The sequence below is a fragment of the Lithobates pipiens genome, unplaced genomic scaffold (genome assembly GCF_037356315.1).
Source record: "Lithobates pipiens isolate NorthernLeopardFrog02 unplaced genomic scaffold, aLitPip1_a1.2 Scaffold_19, whole genome shotgun sequence".
Lineage (NCBI taxonomy): Eukaryota > Metazoa > Chordata > Amphibia > Anura > Ranidae > Lithobates > Lithobates pipiens.
In genome coordinates, this window is record NW_027507764.1 from 252352532 (window position 1) to 252375364 (window position 22833).

General features: G+C 43.0%; 1 protein-coding gene across 3 annotated transcripts in view; it reads left to right on the top strand.

Annotated features, from left to right (window-relative positions):
• The window catches only part of TMEM245 (transmembrane protein 245), a 198941-nt gene that overhangs the window by 153654 nt on the left and 22454 nt on the right, over positions 1–22833 (top strand). For all 3 annotated transcript variants that reach the window (XM_077491921.1, XM_077491919.1, XM_077491920.1), the window contains 2 exons: positions 4959–5081; positions 17800–17945. In XM_077491921.1, coding sequence (XP_077348047.1) covers positions 4959–5081; positions 17800–17945 — 269 coding nt within the window. The remainder of the gene's footprint in view (positions 1–4958; positions 5082–17799; positions 17946–22833) is intronic.

Genomic DNA, 22833 nt, shown 5'->3' on the forward strand with positions numbered 1-22833 from the left:
TGCAGCTACTGACTTTTAAAATAGTGACACTTACCTGTCCAGCGCGCCCGCGATGTCGGCACCCGAAGCCGATCTCTAGATCGTCTCTCGAGTGCTGCCGCCGCCATCTTGGGTATGGGAATCAGGAAATGGAGCCTTTCGGCTTCATTTCCCGGTTCCCTACTGCGCATGCGCAAGTCGCGCTGTGCAATAAGGACGGTCCCCGCTGCCTCTGGGATCTGTTTGTTTCCCAGCAGGCAGCGGGGCACTTGCGGAAAGGGGCGGGCACTTGCGGAAAGGGGCGTAATCTACGCCCCTTTCCGCAGAGAGCTATCCCGGAAGTGGGTGCAGATACCTGTACTGTACAGGTATCTGCACCCCCCTCCCCCCTGAAAGGTGCCAATTGTGGCGCCGGAGGGGGGGAGGGTTCCGATGAGCGGAAGGTCCACTTTAGGGTGGACCTCCGCTTTAAGTGCATAATGTACCATACATGAACATACTTTTCAGTAAGCCAACATTTCTGTATTAAAAATCCTTTTTTTTTTTTTTTATTGGTCTTATGTAATATTCAAATTTTCTGAGATAGTGAATTTGGGGTTTTCACTAGCTGTAAGCCATAATCCTCTTACTTAAAAGAAATCAATGCTTGAAATATATCACTCTGTGAGTAACACATTTATATAAAATATGAGTTTCACTTTTTGAATTGAATTGCTGAAATAAATCCACTTTTTGATGATATTCTAATTTTATAAGATGCACCTGTGTGTGTGTGTATATAGATAGAGAGATTATGTATATAAAACCTTGGCTAGAGTTTTTTGGCTTTGTGAAAAACAAGTGCGGGTATTCAACCTTTTTTTATGTGATATGTTGGAGCTGTGCCTTTCATACAATTTTATGCATACATTTAGCAGTTTTGACAGGTGCTTCTACTTTTTCTATATTCCCACATTTACATGTCTGCATGTGTTCCCTTTACTGACATATTTGTACATGTATACTAAGAGGTCGTACGGTTAGTAATATATTAGAGTGGGGTGTTTGGCGCTACCTAATCCTAAAACTGGAACCCCAATTAAGAGGTCATACGCCTAATTGATTGTATTGTCACGATAACTACATCTCGTTTAGTTAAAGTTTATAAAACATTTGTTGGATGAATGGCACACACATTCCTGGAGGCTGGATGAATTCCCTTATTTTCTGTAATAGATTATTTGCCATTATCGTCAGCTCCATCTAATAGCCACAATGTAGAATATTTTCTCACTGAGGTATTTCAGAAATCTATACTGCATTTTAGTCACTAGATGGCTCTGACGTTTAGCAATTTAATACATAAAATATGGGTGAAATTTTCCCAGCCAGCATGAATGTCAGTGAAGGTTTTATAAGTAGATCCCTAAGTGTCATAGGAGGAGAAAAAAGGTAGCATACCAACAAAGAAATTTTTTTTTTTTTAACCACTTGCCGCCCGCCCTAAATTTGCAAATTCGGTTGACATGGTCCTTGTGCTCGACCTCAGCCCTTTTATAATTTATTCCTTTTGCGTTCAAGATTCAGGATTTTGAGCAGTAACCAAGGTTGCTAAGTAGTCCCGCTAACTGTTTGCTGGATTCTATGCAGTGTGGGAATTATCCCTTTCCCCCAATCTGGGAGGACTCTCCTAATGAATGTATCTGCTTGCCTACATGTTGAGTCTGGTTCTATGGAACAGTTAGTTTCCTAAGTAATTGGAGGATCCCTCTCTTAATTGATCTTTAATCTCACATCTGCTGGACCTCATCTTTGAGAACTCCTCTTTAACTCACCAGTTGCCCTATTCTTTGCACGAGATGTTGGGTATGCCATTCATAACCACACTGTTTTTAAATTTCTGAAGTCAAGGTGGGGGCTTTTTGGATCTCTGCATCTAATTTTCCCCACCTTTGAAAAATGAGGGTTCTGGACTTGGTGTGCTGTCTTTCTTCCCTGCAAAGAAGTATACATCACTAATAAGTTCTGTACTTCCCTTGAGGATCAGCAGGCAGGACACTGTTGAGACCTTCTTGGGACCTGGTTACTGGGAAATAATTCTTGCTGAAGCTGTGATATTCATATTAAGTCTCTTTACAATATCACAGGCTAATATTCCTAACATTGATACTAGAATTTCTACCTCTAACTCTTCTACACAGGATTCAGCCCTTTAGAGGATTTAGTTTTACAATTCCTAGAATCATATTTCATTATTGGTCAGGCAGGTTTATAATGTGAATATCGCACCCTTGAAACATTTATGGACTTTCTTGTCCTGATGTCCTATGCCAGCTTGCATTATGCTATATTCTCACCCCTGCCTAACCTTTTTTTTTATACAGGTGTTGTTGATCGATACACTCTCTCCTTTAAAAGGATTCAGTGCTAATTTTATTTTATTTTACCTAGCATTAGGGTTTGTTTTCCTTCTCCATATCTCCACTTGGATTATTTGCTAAGAGGGCTCTCACATTTATGCATGTTTTTATTTAGAGATTCTTTGTCTATGAGGTAAGATCCTTCTTAACATGGACCTCCCTTTCACAGAAGTGAAGGGTTTAGAGGGATCTATAGGCTTCTGACTGTTGGATAGTTGGCCTTTTTTCTACACATGCTTTTCCTATCAAAGCTTCCTTTCCCCAAAGTGAAGGGATAGGTTTCCTTATAACTTTACTCAATTCCCTGAATCCTTAGTTTTTTTCTAGTGTCTGAAGGTGATATCCCTCTTTTGCAATGAAATCAACTCCACTAGTTTATTATTTTTCTTAGAATTTTTCAGTAAAAACCTCATTATCTACTAATGCCTACACAGAAGCCATATATCCAGATCGATAAAACCTGGGGAACTGTACCCGGACTCCACAATGTGGGGATGGCCTGTACTGTTTGCTTCAGGCACCCACATCCTACATGGGCTCACCTTAGCACTTGCTGCAACTCATTGAGTCAGCCACAGGGTGCTATACAGGTCCAGTGCCGTGGTCCATCGATATGGAACCCAGTCCCTGTAGAACCCTTCAGGTACGCCCACTTTGGCTAGCAAAACCCAGACTTTATATACAGTCCATTGACATGGACAGGTAAGACGGAGTCTCTGTATCTCTGACCATTACTGTAAACACAGGGCTATATTTGAAATGTATGAACTTCGCAATGCAAAATTCTGAAACTTGGCGTTAAAATTCAAACACTCAGCTTAGTTTCAGGTAGACAGGTGTTATGTAAAAACCATTGGTTGCACACTTTAATGCCACGTGCACATAGAACCCTTAAAAGGTACTTGGGGTGCTTCCTCCCACCCCTCAGCCAACAGGATATATTACCGGATGGTCTATTTACTACACTCTAGTCCAGGGGTCTCAAACTAGTGGCCCTCCAGCTGTTGTGGAGCTACAAGTCCCATCATGCCTCTGCCTGAGGGAGTCATGCTTATAACTGTCAGCCTTGTAATGCCTCATGGGACTTGTAGTTTTGCAACAGCTGGAGGGCCGCACGTTTGAGACCCCTGCTCTAGTCTGTAAGCCCCCCACCCAGAGCAGTGCCCTCGCGTAGCTATGGTGGAGATCAGGTCAAAGGGAGCAAATGCAAATGCAGAATCTAACATTTGTTATGCTGAAGGCCCACACAAAGCTGAATGACGATGCATTCCTTTGCACTGGAGCAGGACACCGTTCCTTAACTTTGGCAACTTTTAACATTGCCCCACCCACAAATATGCATAATTCTTTTTATGCAGTCTTGGACCCTGTTCACATTTGGGTGATTAGGAATCCTCTTGAAAGGAGTGACATTTGACAGCTCAGACAGCTGGGAAGGAGAACATGCAATTTTTTTGCAAGTTTTTCTTTTCACGTGAATTCATTTTGAGTTGTTTTAATTTTTTTACAGTATTCCATGTACAGTCTCCTTTAGACTTAGAAAAACAATGTAACATGAGGTCAAACCTAAACAATTCATTGCACTAGTATGAAATAGTAGATGGTAGTTCCAAAGGAGAATCCAGAAGAGATTTAAAGGCTAAGTTCACCTTTTGAAAAAAAAAAAAAAAAAAAAAAAAAAAAAATATATATATATATATATATATATATATATATATATATATATATATATATATATATATATATATATATGTAAAATAGACTTGAGAGGAAAGCAGAGACACTAAGGGAAGAGATCTTACAACCTGCAGCACAAGGCAAGCAAGAGAAGGAGCCACAGTGGATGAGTAGTCAGTGATAATGACAGCACACGAGATAGAAATAGCAGGAGAAGGAACCCTAAAAGAATCGGCAAGTGCATGTGACAGCTCACAGCCTTTCCCACAAAACCGTTTTAACAAAAATATCAATTCTGGCTGCCATGTAGAATGTGTATTGTTGTCTAGCATGTATAAGTGTAGAATGATGAATTTTAAAGTGGTTGTAAACCCCAATCATGAAATCTGAACAAACCACATACAGTGTATCTGTAGTGGTTACTTGTCTCTCTCCATGGCTCAGAGTGTCGTTCCTCGGTTATCAGCATGTGTCACTTCTGATAAATTATCGCAACACCAGAGATAAAATGCAGCTCTGCATCATTCCTTCATTCCTGTGCTGTGTGTAAAAGGGGGGTGTCCTCTTCCTCCAATCAGCGCTCACACTGTACAAAAGCTCCAACTGCAGCTTCCCACCTCCTCCTCTGTGATAATAACGTATCTAAAATCAGCACTTTTGACAGGATGTAGGAAAGAGAAGACTGCAGATAAACAAGTAAACCTTATGTGGGTAGATTTGTTTAATCTCTTTGTATCATCTGAGGCTATATACTTCACTGGGCATATGAGGCTTTACAACCACTCTACGCTCATCATTTTTACATTACTTATGCCTAATAAAGTGGCTAATTGTTGCACATATGAAAAAATATATATTTATATTATTTATATTAAAAAGATGCATTTTTTTGTTTTATGTTAGATACTGGAGTCCCTCTGGATTGTAATGAGCCGAAATGTAAGCTTACTTTTTACCACAGTGACAACTTTGTTTACTGTCATCATCTACAGTGGGACGGCACTCCTCAATTTTGTTTTGTCTTTGGTATGTATACAATCTGATAGCTGTATAAGCCTACATTATTGCATACTTGTGACATTACAATGGCATTTTCAAACCAAATTGTTGTGAAAGGGTGTTTGGACACCTTAATTGATTACATTTCCAAATAGGTAGTTTTATAAATTAGTCATTTGCTGGATCTGCTTGGTCCTGTTTTAGTATTTACAGGTGGCCCAGCACATTACTAAGATATTTATCTTTTTGTAAAAGTAAAAATACAAGAAACTTTTACTGAATTTTGGAAATTTGATTGTTACAGTTTCTCACTCATTTACCTGGTTCAAAGCTCAGAACAATTATAAAGACATAGGGGTTGATTTACTAAAGGCAAATCCACTCTGTACTAGAAGTGCAATTAAAAGTGCAGTCGCTGTAGATCTGAGGGATGTATTTGAAATGAGGGGTAGCTCTACTGATTTCATCATCCAGTGATGTGCAAGAAAAAATGCTGTTGTTTTATTGTCCTTGCATGTCTCCCTCAGAGCTACAGCGATTGCACTGGTAGTGCACTTTCAATTGCACAGTGGATTTGCCTTTAGTAAATAACCCCCATAATGTACATTATTAGTACTAAAAAAAAATCATTAAAGCCTAAGTTCACCTTTTTGATTGGGGTTGTAAAGGTTTTTTTTTTTTTTTTTTTTATAAAAACATGTCAGACTTACCTCCTCTGTGCAAGGGTTTTGCATAGAGGGGCCCAGATCCTCCTCTTCTGGGGTCCCTCAGCGGTGCTCCTGGCTCCTCCTCTTCTCAAGTGCCCCCACGGAGACCCACATTTCCTGGGGGCACTCGTGTGGGCACGCTCCCGAGTCCTGCTGCTGCGTCGATTGACACAGACAGCAGGAGTTGGCCCCCGGCTCCTGTGTCACTGGTTTTGGTTGACAGCAGCAGGAGCCATTAGCATCATCAATCCAGCCAATGAGGACCCGAGACAGTGGCTGGAGCTGCTCTGCTCTTCCCCATGGCTGGAGCGTTTCGGTTCAAGTAAGTAAAAGGGAGGCTCTGGAGGGCTGCTGCACTACAAAAGGTTTTTCACCTTAATACATTGAATGCATTAAGGTAAAAAACCTCAAGGATTTACAATCCCTTTAAGACTGGAAGTTTGGAAATGAAGTATAAAACAACAAAATTTCAGCACCAGTGGTCTTCTTTGTATTCAAAAAATGTTTATTGAAGGGTTTAGATCGTAACAAGAAAAGAGAAAAGATATAGCTTTAATCAAGCATCATCTCTCAGTACAACATCAAAGTAAAGGTAGTTGTACAAAGTTTGAGTGTCAAACAAACCATAACCGAATAAGGTAACAAGCAGGATATGAAATCATCTCTGGAAGACAGAGTAAATGGCAAAATGCAGAGGTATCTACAGGAAACCCCTCATTTCCACTAAGTCCCAGAGGTTTTCTTTTTAGTGTAAATTTGACCGTTAAGGGCCGGTTCACACTGCGGGCGATGCGAGGCGACACGACTTGCCTCGTCGCAATCTGACAAGTCGCCCCCGTTCTGTACAATGGAACCGTTCTGAGAGGAGCGACTCGAGTCGCTCCGACTCAGAAAAAAGGTTCCTGTACTACTTCTGGGCGACCTCGGGGCGACTTGCATTGACTTCTATACAGAAGTCATTTGTAAATTGCCGCTGAGTTCGCGGCAGGTCGCGGCGAGGCAAGTCGGTGTCGCCTCGCATCGCCCGCAATGTGAACAGGCCCTTAGGTAGCTCGAAGGTCAAAAATACTTACAAACACAAACAAACAAATAATACAAAATAAAACAATACAAACAAAATCGAATGGTTTTAATAGCCCTTGTTCACATCTGATACAAAAGAATGGGGTATGGCACAATATAAATGACCCTTTGTGATGTAGAACTATTTGTATGTAAAAGTCCACAAACTAAATGCTAGGAAAAATATAGATATATATAAAATAAAGTCCATCCAGAAATGGAGTCAAAGGAGCACAGGAATGTCAGCACATCAGGGCGGGGTCTCCAGAAGACATGCAAAAGAGAGAATACAGAGGCTCCTTTAAGTGCAGATTGTTATTTATTCAGTTAAAAGTGTAAAATCCACTCACATGTTGTAGCATAAAATAGACACATAAAAGTCAATGTTTGGTAAAGCAGAAGTCAGCACTTGCACTGTTGATGAAAACATCACTGCTCAGCTGGATCCAGAAGCCGGCTGTTTTGTGAAGGGGAACCAGAAGAAGGGCTGAGATGCTTGTGGAGTGCAGCATTGAGCGTGATGACGTCACCATACGTATCGTGACACATTTCTGAGCATGCGCATTGAGAATATAGAGTCAGGCGTGCTCCTTTGTCAAGCTACTTTAATGAGACTGATGTTGCCTATATATAGCGCTATGTAATGGTCAAACTTAGTAATACATGCGGTTTGGATATCACATCATAACTAAAAAGGCATTTAAAGTTAGAACTAAAAAATAACAAGTAACTATATATCTTAGCTTATTTTCAGCAGATAAATAATACAGAGATACCTCATAATTGGTATCATGCTAGTAGATTAGGAACAGCGTGTGTGTATATATATATATATATATGTAAATGTATGTATATAATATATACAATATTCATACATGATGACCGACGGGAGTCGGGCATTTTTGGAACATGTAGTACACGGTAAGTGGTGATGGAAGGAGGACGAGCTAGCCTTCTTTTCCCCCCACTGGAATGGTAATGCAGTCACAGGGAAGCGGTGGACATTACAACATTGCTTGTTGGCTTACAACAGCTTTGTTTGAAGTGGTGAGTCTATCACAGTAATGCAGCGGCAATTTCATTGAGAATTCAGTATTGGTCGACACGGGGCAGTTGCAATAATCATGATTAGTGACGGAGCTCATTTTCATTTGAATGTAACAGTAAATAAGCAGAACCTTCATAACAGGACCTAGGAACACTCAAAAAATACCTCTCAACTCTGCACGTTAGTGTGGTGTGCGGTTGCCCATTTTGGCGTTATTGCCCCATTTATTTATTTTTTTGAGGGTAACGGTGACTTAATATGGAACATTACAGTCCCATGCTGAACAACGTCCTACAACCAGAACTGCGAAGACGACAAACATGACAAATGTTTATTTTCAGCAGGATAGTGCAACAAAGCATACTGCCAATGCACCAATGGAAGTTATTAGAAACGTTCCCTGGGCACCTCATTTCATGTTTCAGGGATGTGCCATGGCCCCAAGGTGCCCTGATTTGTTGTCATGTGAGTTCTTTCTATGGGGGTACACTCACAAGCCCTGTGATTTGAATGAATTGAAGGATGCCATCCAACAAAAAGTGCTCACGATTGATCAACAGCTGTTAGCCCGAGTGATGGACAGTTTCATGTGAAGGAGTGAACGCTGTATTCAAGATAATTTTTCATAACTTAATAAGTAACTGTCTTGACCTCTGTTTTTTTGTAAAAAATAGATCCATTTAGAGTTAAATCTACGGAGTACTGTTTTTTTTTCAAAACCATCCAACTACCTTCGGTCACCCTGTGTATAAAACTGATGTGATTTAACAAACAGGAGTTCGATGTGTGATTTATATATATGTGTGTGTATATGTTATTACAGTGAATAGGATATAAAATAAATAGGTGGGGCCCACTCTTGTACACTCCTTTTAATAAATGTTATCACAATAAATTTGTATAGCATCTCTAAAAAAAATGGATGGAGTGTGTGCACACCTTCATCTATATATTACAACAGGAGGGTGCGTATGTTAAGATGTATTGCTCATATTATCAACAAGAATTATCCCTCTTTACCTCAGTACAAGATTGTTCAGTACCTCAGTTCCTGCCCAGGCCATTTTTCAGCTTTCAGCGCTGTCACATTTTGAATAACAATTGCGCGGTCATGCTACACTGTAACCATGTGAAATTGTTATAATTTTCTTCACACAAATAGAGAATTCTTTTGGTGGTATTTAATCACTCCTGGTTTTTTTTTTCCCCCAAAGAAAAAAATAAAAAGACCAACATTTTTGAAAAAAAAAACATTTTTCTTAGTTTTTGTCAGTAAATTTTGTAAATAAGTAATTTTTCTTCTTCACTGATGGGCGCTGATGAGGCAGCCCTGATGGACTCTGATAGGTGGTGCTGATATGCGGCACTGATGATCACTGATAGGCGGCACTGATGGGTGGGACTGGTCACAGATATGCAGCACTGGTGGGCACAGATGGGTAGCACTGGTGGGCACAGATAGGTGGCACTGATGGGCAGCAGTGATAGCCAGCACTGACTGGCATCACTAATGGCCACTGATGGCACTTGTGGGCACAGATTGATAGCAGGGGTGGGCGATCATTGCTGGTACTGGTGGGCACTTAATTGTAATGAGGGCACTGATGATCAGTGCCCTGATTACATACCTAGCTGTCCCCCGTTAGGAAATGCCACTGATCGGCTCCCCTCTCCTCACACTCTGTAAGTGATTGGCTGTGATTGGACGCGGGTGGTCACATGGTTAAAGAGCCACGGCTCTTTACACAGATTGGGGTCACGGCGTGTCCTAGCAAAACGGCGCAACTGCGATCGCCACACTGCGCTCCCCGTGGGAACGGTCGTTCTGGGGAGCTGTCATATGACATCCACCCAGAACAAGAGCCGCACTGCCCAGCCATCTTTTGACGGTGGGCGGGCGGCAAGTGGTTAAAATAATGACATTTCTTTATCATACATCACGGGACACAGAGCAGCTATAGTAATTACTATGTGGTTTATACGCCACCTATAGATGAATGGACACTGGCACACCCAAAAGACAGGAAGTCCCCCTCTATATAACCCCTCCCATACAGGAAGTACCTCAGTTTTTTTTGCCAGTGTCTCAAAGTGATGGTCACGGTGGATTGAAGTACTATAATAAGGACAGCACCGTTAGAGAAATCCTTGGCAGGATCAAGGGGCTATGCAGTCAAATCCATTCAAGGTGGCAAAAAAAAGGCCAGGATGAATGGTACCCTAGCCTTGAGGAAGAAGACGCAAGGTTTTTGCCTCTAATGCTCCTCCTTGGTGGGCTGGCTGGCATCCAGGCCTTTGGATACATGACTAAACCAAAGGGGGTCCTGGCAGGGTGCTGTACAGGTCCAAGGGTGTGGACCCCAGTATGCAAAGGGGACTCGGTCCTGGAAGGTCTGTTTGAGACCTGGCCCACCCTGATGGGTGAAGATTGGGTCTGGCTGTGTATTCCAGCAGTATACTGCGGCGAGAATTGTACTTTTTATTTTTTAAAGAGGAGAAAGAACCTGGGAAAGGAATGCATATGTTCACTTTAAGGGATTTCTTCTGAGTAGCGAATGCCTTGCCTGTTTCTTTATCGTACATCATGGGACACAGAGCCTTAAGTAATAACTTAATGGGTATATAGGCACCTTCAGGTGATGCACACTGGTATACCCAATCCAGGAAGTTCACTCCCTATAAAATCCCTCCTCCTTCCAGGAGCACATCATTTTTTTTTGCCAGTGTCTAAGGCGTTGGTCACGAGTGAAGATATACTCTGAGGAGGGATCCATGCTGGATTTAAAAAACCTCCACAACCGGATCCATCCACGCCACTGCAGCCACAGGATGGTACCTGGGCCTCGCATAGAACAACAAGGTTTTGCCTGTAATGCTTCTCTTTGAGAGCTGGACCCTAGGAACCAGGACTCTTTTTGGTCTTGCTACATTACCTAAAGTTGTCCTGAGGGGTGCTATACAGGTCCAAAGGTTCCACGGGTCCAAAGGAGTGGAACCCCTATTAAAAGGGACCTGGTCTTTAAAGGTTACTAACGCTGCCCGTCGTGATGGGTGAAATTTGGATCTCTCTCTTTCAGCAATATCCTGCAGCGAGGATAAGGTAAGGAAAGAAGCTTAGGAACTGCAAAGTCCACCTATGCCTTCCTTTTCTTCAGATTAAAATATTGTAATGCCTTTAATCTCCACTAGAGGGAGTAAAAAATACCTTGTGTATCCTAGCAGCTTTGTGTCCATCTACAAACAGCAATGTGTGTTCCAGTAGCAGGTGGGGGTTTATAATTGAACAAATGTCCCTCTCCCTCCCCCCCCCCCAATTGGGGGAACTAAGGGGCCGGGGGTACAGCATTTTTTGTGTAAAAGCTGTACTACATCCACTTCTAAATATCATTATTTCTTTGACAAAATGACTGCACTATAAAATAGGGGTTTAAGCAACAACCAGAGAGTTGATGTGATTTAAAACTTCTGTTTTTACCTGCCTTAACAAATAGAAGCCTCTTCATAGCGGCTGCTGCCTTCCTCCTTCGGTCTGCATTCAGACTGAATGCCGTGCCATCTGCGTGCGCACAGATGGCGGGTCACTGAAGGGGCATGGCAGAGGCAGGCGGCGCCATGTACAGGACTCCGCGTCCTCGTGGAACACACGGTGCGTGCACTGGGCAATAATCAATCTCACACCTGAAACCTCTTCATAAAGCCGGCACTCTTAGGACAAACAGTCTTCATCAGAGCAGCTGAAGAGTAGAGGCTGTCACACAGGACACAGGAGTGCTGGGTCACATAAGCGGTGTATCAGGCATTTCCAGTACAGGAAAATGCAATTGTTATTCAGCATCAAAGGCTGATCTGTATGGTAGAAGTTACTACTATTACTCAGCAATAGTATATTGTCTTAAAAGTGCCTCTGCTTTTGTGCTTAGCATTATGACCTCCAGATCTACCACAAAGGTACCAAAAAGTCCACCCTCAGGCGCTGGGAACTCCAGTCATGCCTCCACGCTGTCATCCTCTCTGGAGATACCAGACATGGCAAGCCAGGGTGAGTCATTGGAACCTATTGGTGGGCAACTGCTTTTCACACTTCAGCCCCTGTATACGTGAATGAAGATGCATTATCCTCTGTCCTGCAAGGCTTTGAAGGAAAATTAGTGGCTTTAATCCCCCACCTATTACCCTCAAGCGATCAAGTAGAAAGACAAGCCGATTATTCCTCTGTGTAACAATCTGTCAATCTAGTTAAGGCTGGACACCTGTGTAGCAGTGACCGCAGAGGTGAGTTTGGGCTAGCTGCTGGTGTTTGAATTGGAGTACCTTTTTCCTGTTGTCTTTTGCTGTTTTACCTTATGGAGAGTCCGCGCACAGAGGTGCGCCATTGCGCAGCTTGGTTCACCATGGCGCATGTACGTTTGCCAGAGTGCATGATCATTCATGGCTACTGGGTGGCCATGGCGCACGTGGCTTGCCACACAGTATGTTGTGTTGTGTACACTGAGCTGCGCATGTGCCGTAGCTCTAAGATGGCGCACAAGGATTCGTTTGTACACCGCTGTGTGTGTCCACCGTGACCATGCATGTGCGTGCGCACAGTGTCCCGGCGCACAGCCATCTTATTTAAACTGTAAATGGCTGACATGGGGACAGCTTTGGGACACAGAGTAGGCTCTGTATGATTCACTTATAGCAACATATTGCTTCTTACCAAGGTCACGTGAGTCACCAGGTGTCGGTTGGCAGGCTAAAGTGCTTAGCAAGATTGTTGCATAGGGGCTTGGTGAGCCCTTTTAAAGGGGCTCTCTTTTGGGGGAAAATACTGAGGCTTCCGGGCAATCTGAGCCGCTGCGCCTGTCTGGTATTGTGCCTACAGTCAACACTGCTGCTTCACCCTTTATCACTATGGATGAACTGTCCTCAGCTCTAGCTGGTTTAGAGCACAGGATTGCTGGCATGGTTGCCTCCATCCCGCAGGGTGGCAAGAAGTGTGATAGATCCTCCTCCCCTGACCCTTCTAATTTGGTGCAGGAATGGGTTGAGGAAGGGGAAGAGCTAGATCCTAAGGACTTAGGAGATGGCCTGGAGGATGAATCTGCTTCTTAGGAATCTGGGCCAGAAGATGTCTAGTTGGTATCGGCCTCTAAGTCACAGATGCTTTTGATCCAGACTCTTACCAAGATGGTTCGTTCTGCCTTTATACCTCCTGCAGAGGTTTCTGAGCCTCCCTTGTCCTCTTTGGTGTCCCTGAAGCCTCCTCAGGCTGCACAGGCTTTGCCCTTGCACATGCTTTTGGAACAGGCAGTGTATGCTGACTGGGAACATCCTGACAGAAGGTTTTCCCTTTTTTATGCCATGGAGGAAAAGTTTGTTAAAAAAAAAATGGAGCATGCCAATTAGCATCCAGGTTCAACAACAAGCTACAGAAGTTTGTGTCCCGAACAAGGGATCCCCTGGCAATCGGGGCAGATGCTCTTGTAGTTCCATGGAACCAGTTCTCCCTGGTTTATGCTTTCCCACCGATCCCTCTCCTTCCACATTGGACACAGGATCCGGAGAGAGGGGGGTTCCAGTCATTCTGGTGGCACCAGCCTGACCCAGAAGGCCCTGGTTCCCAGAGATTGGCAATTGACGGGCCATGGACGCTTCCCCGCTGCACTGATCTACTGTCTCAAGGTCCTATATTCCACCCCAATTTACAGTCTATAAATTTGATGGCATGGTTTTGAAGCCAGGGTGTTATAGGTTTGTGGTATCTCGGGACCGGTGGTGTCTACCCTAGTGAATACCAGAAAAACGCTCACTAGGAAGATCTGTTATAGGATCTGGAAAGCCTATATTGCTTGGTGTGAAGCCAGAAAATGGTATCCTCGGAAATACGTGATTAGGAGAATTCCCTCTTTCCTACAGTCAGCTGTAGAAACCAGACTGGCTTTGAGTACAATCAGAGGTTGGATATTGTCCCTGTCAGTATTTTTCCAAAAGCCTTTAGCCTCCCATTTGCTGGTCCGAACCTTTATGCAGGGGTCAACTCATTTTCTTCTCCCATTAGGTCACCTATGTGTCCTTGGGACTTAAATTTGGTGCTGTCTGTGTTACAGAAACAACCATTTGACCCTATCAAGGAAATTCCCATGGTCTTGCTGTCATGCAAGCTAGCCTTCCTGGTGGCCATCACCTTGGCTAGAAGGTGTTGGAATTGGCAGAGCCTTTCATGTATGGAACCATACCCAATTCTTCACCATGACAGGTTGGTGTTGCATCCTATATCATCCCTCTTGCCAAATGTGGTGTCGGTCTTTCTTTTAAATCAGGACATTGTTTTGGCTTCTTTTTTCTCTCAGCCTTGTTCGGTGGAAAAGAATCGACTACATTCCTTGGAGCAGTCAGAGTTTATTTGTCTAGATCTGCGGAGATCTGAGGATCAGACTCCTTTTTTGTTTTACCAGAAAGACCCAAGAAGAGGCAGGCAGCTTCCATTGCCAATTGGGTCTGCCAGTTGGTCATTCAGGCCTATGGTCTGAAACGTAAGGCTCATCCTTTTAGGGTGAGAGCTCACTCTACCAGGTGTGTAGGAACCTCCTGGGCTTTTCGCCATCAGTTATTTGTGGCTTAGATTTGTAAGGCTGCTACCTGGTCTTCAGTGCATACTGTCTCAAGATTTTATCAAGTGGATGTTGGAGCAGCCGCAGATTTGGCTCATAGCCGTAGTGTGCTACAGGCTGCCGTTTAAAGTTTGATTGCTATTTTTGTTTGGTAGGGTGTCTCCCTCCCCTCACGGCTATTGCTCTGGGACATCCCAGTAGGTAATGAATATTAGCCAAACTCTGTGTCCCATGATGTATGATAAAGAAAATAGGATTTTTTCATCATACTTACCTGTAAAAATCCTTTTCTTTGAATACATCATGGGACACAGAGGTCCCTCCCCTCTTTTGAGTATTCAGTGCTTTCTACAAAACTGAAGTACTTCCTGAATGTGAGGTGTTATATAGGAGATCACTTCCTGTCTAAAGACCTTTGGTCTTCCAGTGCCCATTCACCTGGGGATGAAGTATAACCCAGTAGGTAATGAGTATTAGCCTAACTCCTGTGTCCTGTGATGTATTCAAAGAAAAGGATTTTACAGGTAAGTATGACGAAAAAAATCCTATTTTTTTAAGGGGGGTGATTCTTTTCTATACCCATTGATAAAAGCAGTATATAAAATTCGCAATGGGGGGATATCCAGTAAACAATACAGGTCTGGGTATATCTATGTGACTAGTTTAAACAGCAACACTCATTTCTACTAATAGTCCACAACATAAATACATAAAATTGTGAAAATTCATATAAAATCCAAAGTGCAACGTGTTGCGATCCTGTAGTCGCGTAAAAGTGCAAATATTCCAATGTGCCGCTGTGGCTGATAAAATAATAATGCTCGTTGCTATTAGTGTAAAATCTACAACATGGAACCGTGAAACAATAAAAACAAGAAAAAAGAAAAAACACAATATAACATTCAAAAGTGCAGCGTGTTGCGATCCTAAAATCGCATAAAGTGCAGGTGTTCTGCTGTGGTGCACATAGGCAAACCTTCAAACATAAATGATAATTAAGTGACAAAAAATATAAGTGTATCAGACACAAAGTCTGTTTTCAGTGCAAAGTGCTGCAGTTATTCTCAAAATCGCATAGGATGTGACTTCTTCAACAAGATATACGATGTGGATCTGTTGCAATGGGAAGGGCAGTGGTGCTGGTGGAAGGGGATATGGCCTTGGTGGTCCCGTATATACCAGTAATGGATGTCCCCTTACCTTACCGCTGTAAGGTAACAGCGTATATATAGAGAGCTTTTTGGGATCCTTTTAGCGGAGTTTTCCCTTTAATGTGGGGTGCCCAGGTCCTGACCAATGATATGGTCCCTTTAAGGGGGTTTCCTCTGTGGTATTGCAGTCAGGGTCCACATCAGACCCTTGCCCGAGCACGCTACCCGGCTGGCCAGGAAAGGGGGGACGAGCGAGCGCCCCCCCTCCTGAGCCGTACCAGGCCGCGTGCCCTGGCCGTTGGTTGTCGGGGTCTGCGGGCGCGGGGCTTATCGGAATCCGGGAGCCCCCGGATCCCGGCCCCCAACCCTATGTGAATGAGCATGGGGTACAATGTACTCCTACCCATTCACCTGTGAAAAAAAGTACAAAAAAAACACAACACAGGGTAAAAATAGTTTATTGCACAGCTCCAGGGGTCTTCCGTCTTCGGGGGTCTTCTCGCCGGACTCCTCCGCTATCTTCTTCTAGCTCTTTTACTAGCGGAGCAGCCCGGCTTTCTTCCTCGCCGCCGCCCTCTTCTTCCGACTTCGGGGGTCTTGTCCCCCGCTTCGGTTCTTCTGCCGGGGCACCGCACCTTCTTATAGCTCTTTTACAGGCGGTGGCCCGGTCTTCTGTCGCCGCTGTCGTCGCCGCCTTCTGTTCTTCTCTTCAGATGTTGACTCGTCGCTCCCTCCACTCACAATGACGGGGAGCGGGCGCGCGGCGACTTATATAGGGACATCGCCGGATGATGTCCCCGCCTCCTCTGGGACTGTGACACCATAATGGGCGGGGACAACATCCGGTGATGTCCCTATATAAGTCGCCGCGCGTCGCGTCTGAGCCATTGTGAGCGGAGGGAGCGACGAGTCAACATCTGAAGAGAAGAACAGAAGGCGGCGACGACAGCGGCGACAGAAGACCGGGCCACCGCCTGTAAAGGAGCTATAAGAAGGCGCGGTGGCCCGGCAGAAGAACCGAAGAGTGTTGGAGTTCCCCTTTAAGTCCATACCAGGTGGCGGGGTCAGCGACGTCTCCTTCGCGGGCCCGCCTACCTGGAGACCCGCTCAAAATGAGCGGACTTTTCTCCGGGTGGGAAAAGTCCGCTCATTTTAAAAGTACGGCGGACTGGCATACGCACGGCCGGATTGTCCGCCGAAATGCAAGTCCGGCGGGAAGATTGGAGTGCTAAACTACTTTCTAAGTCCGCCGTACTTTCGGGTCAAAAAAGTACGCCGGAGGCTACACGGGGGGATTGTCCGGCGGACTTGAGTTTGCCAGACTTTTCCACCCGATTGTTTGATCGTGTGTACGCAGCATTAGAGGCACCTCTGTATACCAGCACTCCACACCTTTAGTTGAAAAACGCCTGACAAAAACATACAAATCTGCTCCAAAAAACACTTGAAAATGTGATGTTTAGGTGTAAATGTAGCCTCAGGTGCTGCTCACATGTGGGCGTTTACAATTGCGGGCAGAATCGGCATGATTCTGCCCACAATCCCAAAACTCTCTGCCAATCGTTTTCAAGGGTACCTAAACGTGGGTGCAGTTCTGCCACGATTGTTGCGCTGCAATCATAGCAAACCGCATTGCGCAAAGTTTGTAACGCAAAAGAAGCTCCTGCTCCTTTTTGAACACGCTGTGTGCGATGTGGTTTGCCACTATTGCAGCCTGATTTATTGTGCGGCAATCGCACCCGGGTTTAAATTACTTTGAAAATGAATCGCACCTGAATAAGCATGGTGTGATTTTGTTTTGGGCTACTGAGCAGAATCACCGCGAAACTGCCCACAATCGCAAGCGCTCAGGTGTAAGAGGGGCCTTTGCATCATTTTACAAATATATTCTAGGTGTACTGAATCATGTTTGAGCATTGAGAATGCTCATAAGTATTTGTAATGAGAATTTTATGAGCATCGTTGGGTATTTCCATAGACTATAATGGAAGGCAAAAATGCTTGGATATGCAAGTAGGATTACAGGATATTGATTTCAAGAGAGTTTTAAAATACCTCTGAGCAAAGTTATGTTTGCATTTTAAAAATGTGCATGATGCTTTGAACTGCTTGCAGTGTGAACAATGCCCAAATAAAACTATACATACTAAACCATATGTTCATTGTATGCTCTGTGTTTTATAGGTTATTTTTCTTACAACACTGTTCTACCTTCTGAGTTCCAGTGATGAATACTATAAGCCTGTAAAATGGGTTTTAAGTCTTACACCACTTTCTCAGCCTGGACCTTCCTCCAATATTATTGGTCAGTCAGTAGAGGAAGCTATAAGGTATGTTCTATGTTAAATATATATATATATTTTTTTTTCCTTAGCAAGACTTCTAAGCTACATCTAAAGCCAAATCTTATTCTTGATGGAGTAAGAAATAGTTAAAGGGGTTGTAAACCCTTGTGTTTGTTCACCTTAATGCATCCTATGCATCAAGATGAAAAAACTTCTGTCACTGACCGTTTTTTGCAGGTAAGAAAAAAAAACTACAGGTGGTTATAAAGCATCAGCAATTGAAGCAGCACTGTATATATATATATATATATATATATATATATATATATATATATATTTTGTACATTCACATCAGTCCCTGCCCTCAAGGAGCTTACAATGTAAGGTCCCTAACTTAGATTCATACATACACCTACTAGGGTCAATTTAGACAGGAGACAATCAACCTACCAGGATGTGTTTGGAGTGTGGAAGGAAACCAGAGTATCCAGAGGAAACCCACGCAGGCACAGAGAGAACATGCAATCTCCATGAAGTTAGTGCTGTGGTTGGGAAACTGAACCGATGACCCAAGGTGCTGCCAGGCAGAAGTGCTGTGCGTTTTGTTATCCCCCCCCCCCCCCCCCTCAGTAGCCCACAAAGAATTGCACCCATGATTAGTGAATCACAGGGGTAATGTCAGGCGCCTGCAGACACTCGGCTCAGCTATCTGCCCACACCTCCATACCAGCAAAAAGTTATTGAGCTGCATATATTTGGTAAAAAAAAAATCCCAATAAGCGTGTATTGATTCTTTTGCACAAAAGTTATAGTGTCTACAAAATAGGGGATATATTTATGGCATTTTTATTAATTATTTATTTCTTTATTAGTCATGGCGGTGATGCAGGATTACGGCGGACAGATCGGACACCTAGCTGACACTTGAAACTTTTTTTGTGAACCAGTGACATTATTATAGTGATCAGTGCTACAAATAGACATTGGCAGGCAAGGGGTTAAGATCAGGGGTGATCAAAGGTTTAATTGTATTCCCTTATTGTGCTTTCTTACTGGGAGGTGGGCTCACTACATGGATGCTGTGATCCGTGTTCCTGATAAGCAGAAACACTAGATTTGTGTCCATGCCTGACAGCATGGTGGTTCACATCGCCAGACCGCCGTTCTGACTCTGTGGGAAGTGATCGTGGGTGACGCACTGTCCGCCGGGCCCGCTGATAGGCCCCCCCTATGGCCAATAAGCACACGATCTCTGCCTATGGAGCCGGTTCACATATCTGCGGTGCAGCGCTAGGGCGAATTCATTGCGAATTTAAAGAGCCTTTTTACGCTATAAACAAAAAAAGTTTGACAATTTTCAAACAAATAAATACATTTTTACTTTTTGCTATATCCCCAAATTGTTTTTAAAAAACACATTTCTTCATCAGTTTAGGCCAATATGTATTCTTCTACATATTTTTGATAAGCAAAAAAATCGCAATAAGCGTATATTCATAGGTTTGTGCAAAAGTTATAGCATCTACAAAATAGGGATAGATTTATGGCACTTTTTTGGAACCATTGACATTTTACAGCGATCAGAGCTAAAAAAAATAGCCACTAATTACTGTATAAATGTCTTTGGCAGAGAAGGGTGATCAAGGAGTTAAGTGTGTTCCCTGCGAGTGTTTCTAACTATGGAGGCTGGGCTGACTGGTGTAGGAGAAAGATCACTGTTCCTAATTACTAGGAACAGCAGACCTCTCCCTAACTCCCCTGTCAGAATGGGGATCTGTCTGTTTACATTGACAAAACTCCCGTTCTGGCTCTCGTTTCCGTGACTGCGGGTAGCCAGCAGACATCGTTGCCGCTAGCCACATGCATCGGTTCCCCCGTCGTACAGCGACGTGCACGCGCCTGCTACGGCTCCTTGAAGGAGCTGACGTACACCTACAGGAAATTGCAGGAACGGGCCGACAAGTGGTTAAACAAAAAATGGTAGAAGTCGATTTGCCAGCTCTCCCTGAGCTAGAACTGCACGAGACTCCCTGCTCTGTTTAGATTCACCTTGGAGGGTAGACAACCCCTCCAGGCTAAATCACTCTCCACCAGGCAAAGAACACTACTGTTGTTGGCCTCAGACCATTTTTACCCCTCAGCCCCCTGCTGGTCACTCTCCCAACTGCGATTGCCTAAGGCGGTATTGATATTCATGTTTAAAATTAGGTTTGCCACGCTAACAATCAATGCAAATATGTGACAATATATGAAAATATAATATATATATAAACCCCTACCATTATATAGCTCTAACCTGAGAGGAAGAAAGGTGTACGGTTTCTATCCTAAGTAATATTTTCTCACACAGTGCTTTTGATTCTCTTGGTTAAGAGTCCACAATTTCTGGTAAGCAGACACTTTTTACGCTATGGTGGAGGCGCACTTGGTGATTCACTTTTTAGCTTGTCATCTATACCCATATTGGATGCACTTGTTGAACCCATAAAGGCAACAGAGCCTTCATATTTGGAACTGTCATGAGGTGTTATAATGGACTGTTTTATCACACAAAACTCACTTTTTGACACATTTGATCTGTTTTATTTTTTTTTACATTTTCATATATTGTCACATTACATTTTCATATATTGTCACATTACATTTTCATATATTGTTAACATGGAAAACCTAATTTTACACATTTACAATTTTTCATCCAACTTTTTATTTTTTTATTTTTTGCCAGCAGCACAATAATTCTTAATTTTGTGGTATGAATAATTAGCACAGGGTCTGCCCCTTCCAGCTCACTATGTTCCAGTACCTCCTGGAATTCAGAGAAAAGTAGGTGAGCCTGCAGCTGTAGAACCCAAAAATGCCTGTAGCAATCAAACTCAGCTCCACTGATTGCAGTGAAGCCCAAAAAAAAATTATTTCAACTATAGCATCTAACTAAGAGGGTGCTGGTTCTACACACGTATGGGCACTGCGGTTGTATAGAAGTCAGCCTACCAATCAACTTCAGTACAACCTGCTTGCTGGATAATTTCCTCTATTGCCAGCAGTACTGATCTGTGTTTTCTGATGGGAAATCTTCCCACTGTCAGGATACAATGACTCAGCAGGGAGGATTCTCCCATCCACCTTGAATGTGTAGATGGGCAACCAGGTAATTTTTTTTTTTCAACCTGCTAGTCAGCTTAAGATGTGATAAATACCAACACTTAAACTTTTTTGATATTGGGGTCTGTGCCAGATGGGCTTTGGGTTTGTTTTGATGGCATCTGAGATGCTTCTGAAATAATTTGAATGCATTGACTTCCTCCTGACCTACATTTAGCCAGTTTTAAGCAGGTTTGCATTTATTTTCATAGACTTATATGGTTATACAAAACCATTTGAAGGGAACAAAAGTCTGTCAACAGTGGCCCTTAGGGAAGGCATTCCAGCCTTGTATACTGGCATATGTAAAAGTTGTTGTAATAATTACCTGAAGATGTAGTCTTACTGTAGTCTAATACAGAAGGAGGAGTTTCATTAAGTACATGCCTCTCCTGTATTATGTGATTATAGGTCCTTTTGTTTATAGATCCACAGATCTAGGTAATGTAGGAGTTCATCTTTATGTTCACATACCATTTTTGTAAAACATGCAAAAATGTTTTTCGACATTTACATTTGCAAACCTATAGCATGTGCATGTTTGTATAGGCATTTGCTCCTTTATGGCATGTTCTTTCTGAATGTTCCATATCCCTGTATCCTGACACTCCTGTTCTGCTTGCTCGGGTGGATGTATTGCACATTACTAAGTTGCATGTTGTCTTGGTGCAATTTAGTATGTGCGATATTTTCACATGAGTGCATGCACGTGGGCCTGCCTGTATCTTGCATCCTTTATCTCCTTATGCTTTTGTTTTCTTTCCAATAATCATAGGAATGATTATTTGGTTCTAGGTCATTTACTTATGCAGTTTGATAGAAATTAACATTTCAACATGAATCACATTATTATTTTTTTTTAAAGTAGAGTCAATTGGTTATTGTGTTTTATTCAAAACTATTAGTTCTTATTAAAGTGGTATTAAACCCAAAAGCAAACATTTAATATAATGAAGCTTACCAATTCTTAAATTTGATAATTGCATTAGTTTTCTTTTCTGGGCCTTCTTTCTTCTATTTTCACCTGGTGATCTGGCCAGTAAACCTGTTTTGTCAAAAGAACAAACTCTCTTTCAGATGTATCAGTTACAGGGTTGAGGCAAACCATTTGACATGAACAGGGGTACTTGCATTGATCAGCTTATTTAATTATGTAAAACCTTTATCCCAAAAGGAAAAAAAACAGCTGTAACTTATTCGTTTTAGCTGGAGTTTGGCTTCAACTTGTTTAGTGTATTTAAATCTGCTAGTCCATCTAACATTCCCCTCTGCCCACACTGACAATGCTGCTGTCCAAAGGTACCCCCTGTGCTCATTCATTTGAGTGGAGGGACTATAATACAGTAGGTGTGACCTGACCAGCTCACCAGGTAAAAACAGAGAGCCTGAAAAATTAAGACTTAAGCCCCATACACACGATCAGATTTTCTGCTGATTTTTGTCTTAAGATTTACCAAAATCATGTAGTGCAAGGGCCTGCCTGATTGCATACACATTGAAACTCCTAAGGTTTGACCTCATATTACATGGTTTAGGTAAATCAGAGGGTAAAAAATCAGCAGAAAATCTGATAGTGTGTATGGGGCTTAAAGTGGTTGTAAACCCTTACAAACCACTTTAACCTACAGGTAAGCCTAGATTAAGGCTTACCTGTAGGTCCAAGAAATATCTCCTAAACCTACACGGTTTAGGAGATATTTACTAAAATACATTTACAGCTGTCTACGGCGCATGCGCCCTAGATAGCGGCGCGCAGGCGCACTATCGCTGTTAGCAGCATGCCGCTGCT